Source organism: Thalassophryne amazonica, chromosome 3, assembly GCF_902500255.1.
Source record: "Thalassophryne amazonica chromosome 3, fThaAma1.1, whole genome shotgun sequence".
In the NCBI taxonomy this organism is placed as follows: Eukaryota; Metazoa; Chordata; class Actinopteri; order Batrachoidiformes; family Batrachoididae; genus Thalassophryne; species Thalassophryne amazonica.
In genome coordinates, this window is record NC_047105.1 from 42,231,930 (window position 1) to 42,249,922 (window position 17,993).

The 17,993-nt window shown below is 40.2% G+C and overlaps 1 protein-coding gene across 3 annotated transcripts in view; it reads right to left on the reverse strand.

Moving 5' to 3' along the window:
* The window catches only part of LOC117506595 (rho GTPase-activating protein 40), a 61,941-nt gene that overhangs the window by 30,804 nt on the left and 13,144 nt on the right, over positions 1-17,993 (reverse strand). For all 3 annotated transcript variants that reach the window (XM_034166110.1, XM_034166109.1, XM_034166108.1), the window contains exons 2-4: positions 3,487-3,713; positions 2,775-2,995; positions 201-279 (exon numbers count right to left, since the gene is read on the reverse strand). In XM_034166110.1, coding sequence (XP_034022001.1) covers positions 201-279; positions 2,775-2,995; positions 3,487-3,713 — 527 coding nt within the window. The remainder of the gene's footprint in view (positions 1-200; positions 280-2,774; positions 2,996-3,486; positions 3,714-17,993) is intronic.

The window sequence follows — 17,993 nt, forward strand, 5'->3', positions numbered from 1 at the left end:
TTTTGGTCTGATCCAGAGAGAGTTCTGCTGCTCATCTGATGTCTTTACAAATTTTATGAACTCATCTTCTCATGTGATTAATCCACAGAAGCTCACAAGTGGTTGAAGTGACCCCTGAGCCAACTTTTAATGCTTTGCTGTTCGGCTGTCAACCTGTCAGCAATAATTTAGGGTAACTGTGCCTTGTTTGTAGGTCTTACCTGATAGTGGAGTTTTGGTAACTGATGCCATGCTGTTTTGAGCCAGTTCGTCACCGTGCTGAGATTCAGGCACAAGGGTCTGGGGCAGAGTCATCAAAAACACCTACATGTTATTTTCTATGAGGTGCAACGTCAGTTAAAAAGCTCATAATGTGCAAAAATCTGTTTTTTATCCAGCTTTTACAGTGAAGCACAGTTGGAGCCTCGCGTTGAACGCCCATAAAAATCCCACAATCCTGTGTTTCAGCTTGGAGAAACTACCCTGCTATAATCAAAGTTGAGGCTTGAAACACTTAATTTAGACTTCTGCGACATATGTCACAGGAGTCCCGCTCACTGAAAATGTGTATAATATGCTCAATCTCAAATATTAGTGGGTCCCCTTTATTCCCACCACTGGGAAATATTGCCCGTGTTTAAATTTGTCTCTTGAGCAGGTGGACATAAAGAGGAGGAACGTTTCCTGTGATAAAAGACTGATAGTGATCATTGGAGCACCGTCTGTATTCCCCTCTCAGGGCTGCTCGCACAGCGAGAACAAAGCGCGGCCTTTAAAACATGAATCGCCTTCACTGTCACATGTCAGCTACTCTGCATGAACAAGACAGCAGGTGACACTGGAACAATGTCAAAGCCCTCAGTGTGTCCCAACAGCTCCCCAGGACGTCTGTTTTATTTTTATTTATTCATTTCAGAGATAAATGATGATGTCAGAACCGGTTCTGTTCATTATTTTTATGGACAGAATTTCTAGGCGCAGCCAGGGTGTAGAGGGGGTCTGGTTTGGGAACCACAGAATCTCGTCTCTGCTGTTTGCGGACGATGTGGTTCTGTTGGCTTCGTCAAATCAGGACCTTCAGCGTGCACTGGGGCGGTTTGCAGCCAAGTGTGAAGCGTCCGGGATGAAAATCAGCACCTCCAAATCCGAGGCCATGGTTCTCAACCGGAAAAAGGTGCTTTGCCCTCTTCAGGTCGGTGGAGTGTCCTTGCCTCAACTGGAGGAGTTCAAGTATCTCGGGGTCTTGTTCATGAGTGAGGGACGGATGGAGCGTGAAATCGATAGACGGATCGGTGCAGCATCTGCAGTGATGCGGTCGCTGTATCGGATCGTCGTGGTGAAGAGAGAGCTGAATAGGGGGGCAAAGCTCTCGATTTACCGATCGATCTACGTTCCGACCCTCACCTATGGTCATGAGATTTGGCTCATGACCGAAAGAACGAGATCGCGAGTACAAGCGGCCGAGATGAGTTTCCTCCGCAGGGTGGCTGGGCGCTCCCTTAGAGATAGGGTGAGGAGCTCGGTCACTCGGGAGGAGCTCGGAGTCGAGCCGCTGCTCCTCCACGTCGAAAGGAGTCAGTTGAGGTGGCTCGGGCATCTTTTCCGGATGCCCCCTGGACGCCTCGCTGGAGAGGTGTTCCGGGCATGTCCCACTGGGAGGAGGCCCCGGAGACGACCCAGGACACGCTGGAGGGACTACATCTCTCGGCTGGCTTGGGAACGCCTTGGGGTTCCCCCAGAGGAGCTGGAGGAGGTGTGTGTGGATCGGGAGGTCTGGGTGGCTTTGCTTGAGCTGCTGCCCCCGCGACCCGACTCCGGATAAAGCGGAAGAAAATGGATGGATGGATGGATGATGATGTCAACCATAGCTCTCCAATGCTTCCCTTCAAATATTCATTTAGGTTTTATTTAATTGTGAAACATTATTTTTTAATCAACAAGGGTACAATTTTATGGCAGTTTATTTCCGTAAATTATCCAAATTTTATACTGTCAATTTCAATCTGGACATTCGCTGCCCCCTACAGGCTGTACTTGTAGAATGACATTTAGCTGCCCTTCGTGCTTGTTTGAGCTAGGGCGATCTCCCTTTGACAATTTTTGGCTCTAGTTCATATCCCGATTTTAGATTTGGGGAAATTGGGCCCAATTTAAAAAAAAAAAAAGAAAAAAAAAGTATAATTCATATTACATGCTATTTTATTTTGTTTACATATCAGACATGGGGTCAAATACTTTGCATTGTATTTAAATACAAATACAAATACTTTAGATTTTTGAATTCCAAATACAAATACAAATGCTTTGTACTTTTTCAAATACAAATACAAATACTTTATATTTTGAGTATTTCGAATACAAATACTTTCTATGAACTATAAACAACAAATCAACACAAAAACTGATAAACCGGTGACAATTTATTGTGAAAATAGCATGACCAAATACTATTGATAAGTAAAGAATTGAATGTTTTTCAAAAATTCACTATTATAATATCACAGGCAATAATCAAACTATCACAATCTATATTCAACACGGTGTCACAGAGATTCCCAAGTTTGAAAAGTATTTGAAAAAGTATTTGGAAAAGTATTTGGAAATACTTGGGATCGGCGATGTATTTGAAATACAAATACAAATACTTTGAATTCAAAATCAGAAAATACAAATGCAAATACTCCGAAAAATGTATTTAAGTATTTTCAAATACAAATACTTTTGTATTTGGCCCCATGTCTGTTACATATGAATGTAACTGATTATCGCCAAATGCAGATTTTTAAAATGCTAACCTGAGAAATGGGGGAGTTGAAGATGTCGCGCACGTCACGAGGTGCAGGTTTGTTCCTCTTGCGGAGGGACAGCGTGTAGGAATCAAGTCGTCGCTGCACAGCCTCGGCTTGGGTCCGGGTCAGGGTGGACAGCAACATGGCCTTGTCTACATCCTCGCTGTCCTCACTGATAAGCGTGGACAACCCGGCATCCGCCAGCCACTGCTCCTCCTGCTCACCGTCTGAGACACAAACAAATGCCCAGCTGGCATTAGGAGATGCAGAAACAAACACAACTAGAAGCGCACTCATAGAGCGCATACCTCCCTCATGGACCATGAATGCTTTGTTTACATTGCTGGTGACATTTCCTTTCTTTATCTTTGTGAGAGGGTTACACCCTGGATGTCTTCCCTTAACATTTTAAGATCCTAACTGCTATCCTGCTTCCTGAACACTCTTCTCTGTGACCTTTGATCCTGATCTATGACCACATGAGGACATTCGCTCTCTTATGTGCAAAGATACTGTGTGACAGCGTTGCCATAGTGATCGGGCGCTGCTGGTTTGCTGCATGAAAGTGGAAATCCTGATAGGTTGCCATGGCAATACATCACTGCATGGAGGACGTCAGGAGCTGAGGTGTTAAACATGAAAACCTGCACCACATGCATTCACAGTGAGGTTTTTTTTTTTTTTTTTTTTTTTTTTTTTTTGGAGTTAGATCATTTACCGTCTGATTGTCTGGAATCCCTCCTGCAGGAGTCGAGGTCTACGTAGCCACTCCCCTGTCGGATGGTCTCCACCTCACTCCAGAAGGAGTCCAGGCACAGTTTGTCGGGGTGCTGCTCCTGGTCCTGGTCCTGGTCCTGGTCGTGCGGGGACGGCGTGTGTTCAGCGGCGGCCTGGTCCTGCGGGCTGGGCCAGGGCTCCACGCTCATCTCGGAGGGGCTGGGATCTCTGGTGCACACATACACACACGGAAAGAAATCACACGCGTGCATGCAGACAAACAGCAGCAACGGAAGGAGACAATCACAGAGGGACAGGACTGATGCTACAAGGACACAGAGACAAAGGAGCAGAACGGAGGGAGGAGAGACACAAGCACAGACACAGAGCGGGGGGTCTCTATTGTTCTTCCCAACCGCAGCCCGCAGATGCAGTACAGTTTGCGTCCGCTAGATGTCATCGTAACAATGTAGCTGCTTTTTCCTGTAAGGTTACGCCCGAGCAATGGTGTTGCCAGATCTGATTACCAGAAGCTTTAATTCTGTTTTCCTTACAGGTTTTTGCAAAACCTTAGCTACCACTATCTTATTTTATTCTTGATGAAACCAGTTAAAAAAAATGGATTAAAAAAAAAAAGCAAAAAAAGTCATTTAATCTCAAAGTTCAAAATTAGCAGGTAAATAAAAATAATGTGGCATGTTCTTTCTGCTTATTAGTGAATGAAACATTCATCTGCTGACAGATCTAAAGTTAAGTGGCTATAAAAACGATCATTTAGTTGTTATATATAAAGGGGAGTGTATGCTTATGTAATCGGCTTTGCGTTTTGCATTTTATTTACTTTAAATAATGTCACTATGAGATTATCAAGCACAGTTTGTAATACATCTGCATGAGGATTCGTGAATAAAATAAAAGATACATCATGCATTGCAATAATTGCATCGTGAAGCCTGTATCAGATGGTGTTTTTTCCAATTAGTATTGTAATACCATCAAAAATCAACTAATGCATGGAAAAGAATAATAAATGATTTATAAAATATACAAACAGGAACGCGATAACATTACAATTTATACTCTAGAAAACATCCACCGCACATTACTTTTTACATAATTAGTGGGAACAATGATGTAATTGTGGATTGTAATATGTATTGTATCATGAAACTACTGTATCATTACACCCCTATTGCCAAGGGACCCAAATGTCTGCATTCAAATCTATAAATACTAGATGTTGCATGTCACATTTTTAAATTATAGCTGTTCATTTGTACTTGTAACATCCACCTGGTTAATAATGACCAAAGTCTATGTCATCAAATATCCTCACCTACAATCATGTGCAGTGTTAATTAACATAATTACTAGGAGATATTTTTGTATGACAACGGTAGTTTCTTAATGTTGATGCTTGATCCTATTACTTCTTTATGACTTAGACTTGTAAAATGAACAGATTAGTACATGTGTGAAGATTTAAAAAAAGGAAAACTAATGCAATGGGTTCTTGCATTTCATTCATTTTTGCAATTGTTAAATGCCTGGAATGGCCAATACCATGCATTATTATTATTATTATTATTATGAGCCATTCTCTTTGTACTTCTGGAGTTAAGTCAAGAAGGACATCTGGCACAAAACCTGAGAAATCAATCAATAGATATATGGCTTGACACCCCAACTACTGTGGTGACCCCAGTGAAAATGGTGGTGGTCGTTACATTGAAAAAATATAATTAAAGAATTATTAACTTGATCACTTTGAAGACATTGCTAATTTGGACTTGTCTGGGAGATTTTTTTATTTTTATTTTTTGCCTCATTTTTACAGACATGGTTGCTTGTTTTTCAACGATCTGGCAACACTGACTTCTGTTAAACATATGAGGGTGATACAGGATTGTAACACATGAAAAATATAAATAAAAAAGTGTAACATAGTGCTTGATGATACAAACATTAATTAATTCATTTTCTGGCAGTAGACCAAGCAGCTCTTCCCAGACTTCCCTATCCCTTCCCTAAATCCCCATAAATATAATCCCTGCAGCATGTTGTGAGTCTGAGTTAAATGTGCCTGGAAGACCTCCTGATGGAGATGACCAGGGGGCATCCTCATCAGATGCCCGAACCACCTTAGCCAGCTCCTTTCAAAGTGAAGAGGAAGCGGCTCTACTCAGAGTTCCTCCCAGATAATCGAGCTTCTCGCCCTGTCTCAGAGTGTAAGGCCAGATAGCTAACGGAGGAATCTCATTTCCACTACTTGTATCCAGGACCTTGTCCTTTTGGTCATTACCCAAAGTTCACGTCCACAGGTCAAATCTCATCCATCCCCGGCAATCTGCCACCGAGGACTTCGCTTGGGTGATGGCACCAGATTCGTTTGAGTCTTCCATTCCCGCCTCCTCAAAGGAGGGCATGTCAGTAGTGTTGAGGAGATCCTCAAAGGTATAAACACAGAAGGAAAAAATATTAAAGTGATCTCTGAATTTTTCTGAGGACAGACAAATGTCCCTGCTGTTCCTGTGTGGTGGACACTATTCTCTGAGGCAGATCTCTGTCCACAGCATTAAAACATGACATGGAGATCACACACATAGATGTCAGCTGACTCATGCCATCAGTGTGCAGTTCAGCTGCATTCTTCAAGTCACTAATTCTAAAGAGACATGTCTGAACTACAAGTCTGTGGAATCCACACAGTGCAAGAACTGCCGATGTAGAGAGTAATTACATGAAGATAATGAAATTGTTGTCAAACTGATCACAGCTAGAGATATGAATCATAATTTGGATTGCTTCCACAATGATTTTATCACTACCCCCCTATGATTCAGTTTAGTTCTCTTGGTATTTCCTTCATAGCATTGACCTTGGGCTTTTACAAGTACGGTAAATTAGCACAGAAAGAGATAGGTCAAATTTATAGACCTGTTCCTTATTCATCGTTTTTATCAAAAAATAAAATAAAACATTTTTTAAAAGGTCTCTAATTAAATTTTTGTATATTTGTTGTAATCTTAAAACCTCAGCAGTAAGCATTTAGGCACGCCACACCATTTCTATTTGTTAAAATGTGGAACAACTTGTTCTTGGCTATGGCTGTAGGCCCCACTTCAGTGCTATGACAATTAGATCTGAGCACTGTGGTTGATGTAATCAATCATTGTATATTGTTGGACAAAATTGAAAATGATTATTGTCATTATTATTAATAATTATGATAATTATATATAATTATCATAATTATTTTGGTGTCTCTGGACATATACTCTTACGTTGAGGTCTAAAGCCCCACCTTTCACAGATATGCATCTTGAAAGGTTGTTGTTTGAAATCTTGTAAATTCCTTTAAAACCATTAGCAGACCCAGGAAGTTGTCTTTGGGGTATTCTGTCATTTTGCTGTTTTCATATGTTTGATTTTCAAGATGTTCAAAAAATGTCTTCTTTTTCTCGCTAACTATGTCATACATTGATGATTCCTTGCTTTTTCCCCCACAGTGAAGTATGGAGGACCTCTGGGCTCAGTTCTAGGTTCATTGCTGTTCTCCTTTTATGTAGCTCCTTTTCTTCAACTTATATGCAACCATGAAATTAATTTGAACTGTTATGCTGATTATATGCAGGTGCACATGCTTGTTCATGTAAAATGTCTCATAATGTACAACTGGGAGACCATTTGGCTGAAGTGAAAAGCTCAAGTCAACTTCATTTTTTTTTAACACAAAGAAGACTGACATGATGATTACTGGCTCAACTAGACAGCCATCTATGGTCATTTCACACTGTCACTGGGTTATTGTGTGATTCAACACAGTGAATGAGTTAAAAATCTTGGTGTAATTTTTGACCAGTCAATGTCTTTTGACCTGCACATTACAGAGGTGCCCATGCAACAGTTAGAATGAGGTTGTGTATAGCTAATACAGAGATTTTGGCTCATGCTTTTGTGTTTTCCAGAACTGATTGTTATATTTTATGACTTATCTCATAATAGTATGAGACTTTAAAAGATCCAGAATACAGTTGGAAATAGGAAATTCAGTGATATTACACTGGTGTTATCCACTTTTATCTGGATCCCCCTGTTCATGAAGGTTTTGTTTGTAACATATAAATTGTTGAATGGTTGTGCACCCTCTTATCTGACAGATGTGGTTGAGTCCTATGTGCCGCCACGTCCTGTATTAAGAGTGCCAGCTTATTGTGTGTTACTAAGGTCACCTGTATGCCTGTCGAAACTCAATGTTTATCCCATTTATGCCCAGATTTTTTTTTTTTTTAAATAAGTGGAAAAAGTTGCATTAGTACCTTTGAGATTTTTTTTATTGTGAGTAGAAAATGACAGTGATACACTTCGGCAACAACTATTGCCAGTGGGGCAAAACAGGTTAACATTCAGAGATGTAGGCCCTGAGACTTGCTGGTGCCTTTATTTATCCCCGATTCCACTTGTAACACTTGAGCCCAAATTTTTTGTCTCCTCTTTAACAAGAGGATGATGTGACTGGTGAAGCAGCCTGAGGTGGTGAGTCCTTTGTGTCAGCGCTGCGCAAAGCAAGAAGGAAACACTCATTCAAAGTTTGTGCCATTACTTCTTGAATGTTATATAAGGACTCATATCAGTTTCATAAAATCCAAAATATTTTCAAAGTTGAAATGCGAGCCTCCAAAGTTGGAAACAAGTCAGAAAACTGTGATACATGCTGCACTTTTATGAGACAACCTTTCAACTGTTAAACATATTTAAATAGTGTTACTGTGACTGCTAACAAAGAAGATATACAAAACAAAACCATAACAACAACAGTGACCACTAGTGGGCCCTTCGATAGCAATTTATTTTTGATGTTACAAAATATTAACATGACTGAAATTCGGAGTTTCACTAGTCATCACCTTTACACATCAGAACCCAAAATATCAAAGCAAAAGTATGTTGAGGTTTTTATGGACTGACTGACTCTGACTCACTCAATGAACTGAAAAACATACATGATTTAAAAAATATTATTTCATGGTCTTTAATGACATAGCAGTTGATATTGTTATAATATTTGACTTTATTTGAGTCTGAAATATCAAATTAAACTGTAACTTCTAATCTATTATTTTTGTCAGCAGAAGGAAACTTATCAAGAAGGTGTTTTCATGTTCAAAAAAGAAGTTGCTCACAGCCCTTATCTCACCCAGTCACTGAGATCGCAGATGTAGAGACACACAATTGAACAATAATATTCACGAAATATGCTCTCTAATAAAAATTATAGAAATTATATTTCACCAAAGAAATGGTATTCAGCAAATCAACTGGTCCTTAGATCTTGCCCACTTCTGTTGTGTGTGTGTGTGTATATATATATATATATATATATATATATACACATACATTCACCAACATATCAAATGTTTGCAACACAGTACATATGCCTAAAAGTCTATTGCTTGCGTATAATTTTTCCATGCGTATGTCAGTGTGAAACTAACTTTGAAATGTGAATTTATTTATACTGTGTGTCACAGTGTATCATAAAAAGTCTCTGGAGTTGTAAGAAATACATTTTTTCTGTGTGGAATGGATCACAAGGCCTCAAATCTTGGAACAAATTCAGAAACAAACAAAACATACTCAGTCCAGATATGGATTTGAATAATTCCCCAAATTTCAATCCCAAATCCATTCTGTACAATAACAATATATTCAAAATGTATTGATTAAGTTGCATTATTCTGTCTATCCACATCCGTCAGACAGAAAGTGATACAAACACCCAAACCTCAACAACGGAGGTAATAAAAAGAAATGTGAAGAATATAATTTTGGGAACAGATCTGTGTCTGTGTCTTCATATGTAAACCACCGTTGTGAAGTATAGTGATTCATATTCTTACTGACTTACAAACCAGCATGGTTACATTCCAACCGCAGCAGAGTGACGTAACATTACACATTCAATGCAGTCATTCATCTGAAAGTTTTCTCAAACCAATTCTCAACAATACGCACACACATACACAAGTACACGCACATGCATGTGTGCATACAGTACATGTGTATCACATCCTACATAAACAGCACCGAAAGAAAAGGGCTCATTCCCATATGAGACATGGCTCAGCTGTCCAAAGCCACAACATGTGCTCACATCCTGCCACTTCTTACGGACAGACACACAAAGCCGAAAGATCAGAGGCCTGCAGACAGCTGGCACACATCAGCTCTGTCTGGATCCTGCTGCTCCAACAACAGCAGGCACAGCGAGAATTCAAATTAGATCATGAATTCAAATGAGATCACAGCCAGGTGAACATGTGTTATCATTATCATTGTCACTAACGCAAGGCCATAGAAAGACATTTACCATTGTCCGTCATTCTAAAAATGTTCTGAGCACTTTAGAAGCGAAATGGAGATCTCAGAAGACTATAATTTGGACAACCCAAACCCTTACCACTATTACAATACACATGTACATATGTGTTGGGAACATGACACAATATTTTTAACTCTGTACACCACTGCAATTAAGACGTGACTGAAATGTAGACTTTCAGCTTTAATTCCAAAGGTACAACAGAACTATCACAGAAAAGGATTTTCATACAAGACAACAGCACAAACATCTTGGTGGCTTCTTGCATGGACACCCAGCTTTTAAGAACTGCCTACTCAAGACAGAATTGCCACACAGTGTCTTACAGTTTGTATTCGTAGATGAAGCCCAAATGGTCAATGAACTGCATTTCAATAGCAATTTTCAGCTGCTGCAGATGCTCAAAGTGCTTTACAATGATGCCTCACATTCACCCAGTGTTGCCACAGTTACTTCCAATTACTGATTATTAATTACTCCTTGAAAAAGTAACTTAGTTATTTTACTGATGACACAGTTTTAAAAGTAACTAAGTTAGATATAGTTACTTCATTAGTTTTTTTTTTTCCAGAAGCTGCCGACAACATCCCCCACCACCTCAACATGAAAATGATAGCCCGTTTTGCCAATACTCACTTTATAGTCACCCTTTCTTGACTTCAATGAACATAAATACTTGTTTTGTAAAAAGTAAAGACATCTTTCTTGACCTCATATTTAACTGTTGACAGCACTGTAACGGTAAAACCTTTCTAACCTACATTGTTTATAAATATAACTATTAAATTCTTTCTAAGATTATTCTAAAATTTAAATTATTTCTAAACATTTTAATTGTTGAAATTCTTCTTCTTATTATTATAAGTAGTATTAGTCATAGTAATAGTATGAAAAAAATGTCTTCAAAAGTGGACCTTTTCTACACACACAAGAAAACAGATCACGGGTGAGGATGGTTACCTTTTGTAGCCATTCAAACCTGTTTATGTCAACTTGTGTGCATTTTGTCAGGCCAAAATCACCAGGGTATGTAAACTTTTGATCAGGGTCATTTGATTCATTTCTGCTGTTATTATGATTTAAAAAGAGTAAGCACAGTTGTTTGACAATAAATGGCTTCACACAACCACTAACCATGAGTGAAAAAATGTTTTTTGTATTATCATTCATATTCTCTGAAAAACAGCAACAAAACAAACAAACAAACAAATAAACAAAAACCCCACTAATAATTCTGCCAGTGTATGTAAAGTTTTGAGCACAACTCCTTTGGCATGCACACAAAGCCACTGAAAATGCTGTAGTGTATATATACCAGGCTCTAACACACCCACAAAAATTGAGAAGACAAAAACAAGCAGAAAAATATGACAAACACTTTTTAGCACAACTATATTTCCATTAAAAAAAAAAAAATCAACTTCAACCTTTATATTTAGTTTATCCAATTGTGGCCTGTGAAAAACTTGGTCATGCTATGTGTCTGTGTCCTCGGAGAAGACACTTCATCTGTATAAGACTCTGGGAATGCGCATACGCAACCAGGTTGGTTCAAAGGTCGAGAGGTGTAAAAACATAGACACTCGGTCGGTCAGTAACAGACTCAAACAACTGTCTAAATCCATAATAAACAGAATTTTACAGATGCTTATAAGAAGGAGTGAAAATGCAACTGTTTTACCAAGACATTACAATACAAATATTATAAATAATGTCCTTTGAGATGATCCCAAACACTTTCTCCATCCCATGGAGCGCACAAGAAAATTAAGATGCTGTAGAAAATTCCTCTGTGCTTCCGGAGCGATTAGAGATGGTTTTATCAGCCAATCTCTGAGAACAAATGATTAATCTGCTACCAAATAATTATTTTTTTTAATGCAACATCCAGCAGGTCACGTTGGCACGGCAAATTGTGTGGCAGTGCCATTGAGTCATGCTGCGATTATCATTGTGACCAGATGATCTATTTTTGTGACAGGGATGGCGGTGGGATTGGAACACCAGATTGCTCGCACTCGAGATCAAGACTCTACCAGGTCAACCAAAGGGGCATTCCCCGCTAGCCAAGCTAACAGTAACATCTTTTCAATCCGGACTTCACCTTGCTACATCATCCATCCATCCGGACTCGAGTTTGGATATCGGGTCGGCGAATGATTTGCTGTAGGCATCTTTTAAAAGGGCAGCGTAATCTGTCACATTGCTCTGTTGTGATACAAATCAGTGCGTTTTTTTTCCCACCTGTGTTCATTATTCATTGATCTAAATCACAGGCACATGTGCCGAATAAATCTAATAAATGAGACAGAACATGGAGGGATATGTACCAGGCCGTTACTTCATTATTATTTACTACTATTACTACTTTTACTTACTATTATTTACTTATTGGTTGAGTTAATAGCATTTTAAAAATGAATAGTTTGCACCATCTGTCATGCTTAGTTATCATGTTACGGGGTAACATATGTCACATGTTATAGAATCCAATGAACGTCAACCTTTTTTGACCTTTACTTTGGAGACCAAACATTCAACATAGTCAAAACTATTCCATTTATTAATCCTATTCACTCAACCATTAATTTGCATCACTTTTTACCAAAATTGAGGTAACTTCAAATTTTCACCCCTGTACAAACTGAAACTGACCTTTCAAAGATTCAATGATTCAAAGCTTTTATTGTCATATGCACAGTAAAGAAACATGTTTCCCTGTGCAATGAAATTCTTACTTTGCTTACTTTGTCTTACTTTGTCACCATTTTTGATGTTTTTACCCCATAACTCCAGAACATTCAGTCATAGATAGTCCAAACTATACCTATTTGGAATTCTTATGGTCACACAAATAGTGTGGTATAGTTTTCAACATGACTGGAGCTTTTTTAAATTTTGCCCCCTGTCTAATTCTTTATTGATCCCTGTAGCTCATTAGAGGTCAGCTCCAGGTGTCTCCATGTCTGAAAATAAACATTAGTTAATTTAGAATATGTGTACCAAATTTCATGCTTTTATCACAAACTGAATAATTGTTTTGGTTATCTGCTGCACTGTCAATGGGTACTTGCCTTGGCTGGTAAAATAATGTGCATCAGACTGGCATCCTGTCTTGTAGAAGTCATAGACTCATACCTGCTTCATGATATGAAATCCTGGGATAAGCACCAGCACCAATGCACCACAGGACCTATATAGGACTTACTCATGGAGGACTAGTGTATGTAATTGTGTAATGGCTGCAACCCTTTGAATTACAGATCTACAGAGTAGACTTCAGTTATATCTTGATGGTGTCATTTCAACTCTATTGTGGTGTGCGCAGAGGAAAAATTACAAAAATTGTATCACTGTCCATATACTTATGTACTGTACCTGACTGTAAATAACAATAACTAGGTAAATAATGGAATAGTCAAGATAAATACTGGCTGAACTTTATTTTAAAAATGGTGGTGTGCCTCATGTTAGTAGTGTGGTTGCCAAGCGGTGGAAGGTTCTTGATTCAAGACCATCCCTACCATTCTTCATGTAATGTGGAGTTGGGTCAGAAAGGGCACAAGTACAATTTGTGTTTAATAAACATTCAGATTCATACTGGATCTGCTGTGGTGACCCCAAGTGGAAAAAAGGGAGGTGTTACACTCAACAAAAATATAAACGCAACACTTTTGGTTTTGCTCCCATTTTTTATGAGATGAACTCAAAGATCTAAAACTTTTTCCACATACACAATATCACCATTTCCCTCAAATATTGTTCACAAACCAGTCTAAATCTGTGATAGTGAGCACTTCTCCTTTGCTGAGATAATCCACCCCACCTCACAGGTGTGCCATATCAAGATGCTGATTAGACACCATGATTAGTGCACAGGTGTGCCTTAGACTGCCCACAATAAAAGGCCACTCTGAAAGGTGCAGTTTTATCACACAGCACAATGCCACAGATGTCGCAAGATTTGAGGGAGCGTGCAATTGGCATGCTGACAGCAGGAATGTCAACCAGAGCTGTTGCTCATGTATTGAATGTTCATTTCTCTACTATAAGCCGTCTCCAAAGGCGTTTCAGAGAATTTGGCAGTACATCCAACAGCCTCACTACCGCAGACCACGTGTAACCACACCAGCCCAGGACCTCCACATCCAGCATGTTCACCTCCAAGATCGTCTGAGACCAGCCACTCGGACAGCTGCTGAAACAATCGGTTTGCATAACCAAAGAATTTCTGCACAAACTGTCAGAAACCGTCTCAGGGAAGCTCATCTGCATGCTCGTCGTCCTCATCGGGTTCTCGACCTGACTCCAGTTCGTCGTCGTAACCGACTTGAGTAGGCAAATGCTCACATTCGCTGCTGTTTGGCACGTTGGAGAGGTGTTCTCTTCACGGATGAATCCCGGTTCACACTGTTCAGGGCAGATGGCAGACAGCGTGTGTGGCGTCGTGTGGGTGAGCGGTTTTCTGATGTCAGTGTTGTGGATCGAGTGGCCCATGGTGGCGGTGGGGTTATGGTATGGGCAGGCGTCTGTTATGGACAAAGAACACAGGTGCATTTTATTGATGGCATTTTGAATGCACAGAGATACCGTGACGAGATCCTGAGGCCCATTGTTGTGCCATACATCCAAGAACATCACCTCATGTTGCAGCAGGACGGCTTTTGTGCCGCCGTCAGCAGCAGCATGAATTTCACAGCCACTCTTTCCACGACCAAATCTTCTGTCACAGTGGACTGTACCGAAAAAGTGCTGATGTCCACCTCTTCTGCAATTTCTCGGATAGTCACATGACAGTCCCGCATCACCACAGCATTCACTTTGGAAATGAGCTGGTTATTTCAGCATGTTGATGGCCGACTGGAGCGTGGCTCACTCTCCACCGTTGTGCGGACGTCTTTAAACCAGTTGTACCGCTCCTTAATCTGTGTGATGCCCATAGGATTGTCACCTGTCTTTTGTCTTTCTGATGCCTGATTCTGTTTTTTTCTCTCTGTTTAAGGTGCAGCTCCATCCAGAGATAGGAGTTGTATTCATGTTGGTGATCCTCCTGTCCTGTGCGCCAATAGCATTTCTTGTATATTCATCCGTGAATTGTTCTGTGAATTGTTCTGTAATTTATGTTTGTAGCATGGCCCAAGCAGAGGGTCACCCCTTTGAGTCTGTCTGCTTGAGGTTTCTTGTCAGAGGGAGTTTTTCCTTACCACTGTTGCTCTGGGGGTTGGTAAGTTTAGACCTTACCTGTATGAAGCGCTTTGAGGCAACTCTGTTGTGATTTGGCGCTATATAAATGAAAATAAATTGAAATTAAAAAATTGTGGTTGAGCAGTGAAAAACACTTTTAACAGTTCCACTTGAACAACCAAATCCCAATTATGAATTAAGAATTTTCCCAATTATGAATTAAGAACATTCACCAGCCTCCGAATCCTTCAACTTCAACTGCAAGGCACACATCAGCTCCAAGATGTCATCCAATTTGTGTCTGAGTTCAAGAGTCATCGCAGTTTGAGAATGCACTGCCTTGCCAACCTCGTTAATCATGATGGACAACCGAGGGGCCGTGGTTCTTGATGCCGCCGTCTTGCCAATCTTCCAGTACATCAGGGCAGCACATAAGCCAAAAAGTACCAGCCCTGCTACCATAGGACCAAAAATGAATAAATCCTCGACGTCCTCAATGGAGAAAGGCGCCAAGCATGCAACACCCCAAGAGCCCCAGGAGTTGAGAACATAGCCCACAGGATACATTCCATCTGGGCAGGTAGGATCCCCTGGTCCTGACCTTCTTGTAGAAAAAATGGTGTCAATAGTGTTCAGAGACCAGCTGATCAATTCCATGGTAAATCCAATAGTAGTCCAATAGATCCAGTATCCAATATAATTTGAGGAATTCACAGTCTGGTGATGTAGGGACTTGAAGGTTAAAGCAGAAAGCACAAGTCGTGCTCACAGGCGAACGACGTCACTGACAGGCGTGATAAAACTCTTGCATGCGCACAAAGGTTCAAGCTTGGCTGATGTAATCACACGTGATTCAAATCCATATGTTTTTTTAAAAAAATAATAAGGTCGGATACTTTTCTCACAGACCTCGTATATATCCAGGGCAATGAATAAATAAATAAATGTAAATAAATGTTTTAATAAATACATTTTTTTTTTCTGTCTGTCTGTTTGCAGGATTACGTGAAAACTACTGCACAGATTTAGATGAAATTTTCACCAGAGATAGATATAAGGACATGGAAGACTCCATTTAATTTTGAGGTGATCTGGATTCTGAATCAAGATTTCACTTTCTATATGTTGTATGGGGTTTAATTTTGGCATGTTGTGGTGCCGTAGAACAGGAAGTGCAAGGTGACATGCCCCTGCCTGCGCATGTATGTGGCTAGCGCGGGGCTGTGGAATGAAGGAGCCAGCCATTTTGCTGCACCCAAACAGTCTTCCGTTGTCCCATGTTTTAATGCTGAACACACCTGTAATGAACCCTCATCAGCTTGGTTACATTGGTGGCAACAGTGTGATTGCTCAAGCAGGTTGTCACACATTTCCGTGTACGTATTGAGCTGTTATTTCACTGTGTTGCTATGCTAGCTTAGCTGCCTCAGTGTAGCTAACTTGCTACCGAGCGTGGTCCTTCAAAGACTGTTGCAGCAGCACTGCAGACGTGGCATGGAGACGAAGACCCGCTGAAGCACAACACGGCATTGACCGCCAACAACTTGCTTAGCGGAGAGATTAGGTTCTACCTGCCTGTTCCTTTTGTTTGCATTATTCTTTGCTGCCAGAGTCCCGATGTGCTTTAGACCAGCATCAATCCTTGTGGAGGATGCTGGTCCACAAGGATACACTTACTTTCATTTACTTTCCTCTTTTCTTGGCTATCGATTATACATTTATTTTAGTCAAGACTTTATAATTTGCATGGATATTGTTCAGTAATCACTTCAATCAATCAATCAATCAATTTTTTAATATAGCGCCAAATCACAACAAACAGTTGCCCCAAGGCGCTTTATATTGTAAGGCAAGGCCATACAATAATTATGTAAAACCCCAACGGTCAAAACGACCCTCTGTGAGCAAGCACTTGGCTACAGTGGGAAGGAAACCTCCCTTTTAACAGGAAGAAACCTCCAGCAGAACCAGGCTCAGGGAGGGGCAGTCTTCTGCTGGGACTGGTTGGGGCTGAGGGAGAGAACCAGGAAAAAGACATGCTGTGGAGGGGAGCAGAGATCGATCACTAATGATTAAATGCAGAGTGGTGCATACAGAGCAAAAAGAGAAAGAAACAGTGCATCATGGGAACCCCCCAGCAGTCTACGTCTATAGCAGCATAACTAAGGGATGGTTTAGGGTCACCTGATCCAGCCCTAACTATAAGCTTTAGCAAAAAGGAAAGTTTTAAGCCTAATCTTAAAAGTAGAGAGGGTGTCTGTCTCCCTGATCTGAATTGGGAGCTGGTTCCACAGGAGAGGAGCCTGAAAGCTGAAGGCTCTGCCTCCCATTCTACTCTTACAAACCCTAGGAACTACAAGTAAGCCTGCAGTCTGAGAGCGAAGCGCTCTATTGGGGTGATATGGTACTACGAGGTCCCTAAGATAAGATGGGACCTGATTATTCAAAACCTTATAAGTAAGAAGAAGAATTTTAAATTCTATTCTAGAATTAACAGGAAGCCAATGAAGAGAGGCCAATATGGGTGAGATATGCTCTCTCCTTCTAGTCCCCGTCAGTACTCTAGCTGCAGCATTTTGAATTAACTGAAGGCTTTTTAGGGAACTTTTAGGACAACCTGATAATAATGAATTACAATAGTCCAGCCTAGAGGAAATAAATGCATGAATTAGTTTTTCAGCATCACTCTGAGACAAGACCTTTCTGATTTTAGAGATATTGCGTAAATGCAAAAAAGCAGTCCTACATATTTGTTTAATATGCGCTTTGAATGACATATCCTGATCAAAAATGACTCCAAGATTTCTCACAGTATTACTAGAGGTCAGGGTAATAATGCCATCCAGAGTAAGGATCTGGTTAGACACCATGTTTCTAAGATTTGTGGGGCCAAGTACAATAACTTCAGATTTATCTGAGTTTAAAAGCAGGAAATTAGAGGT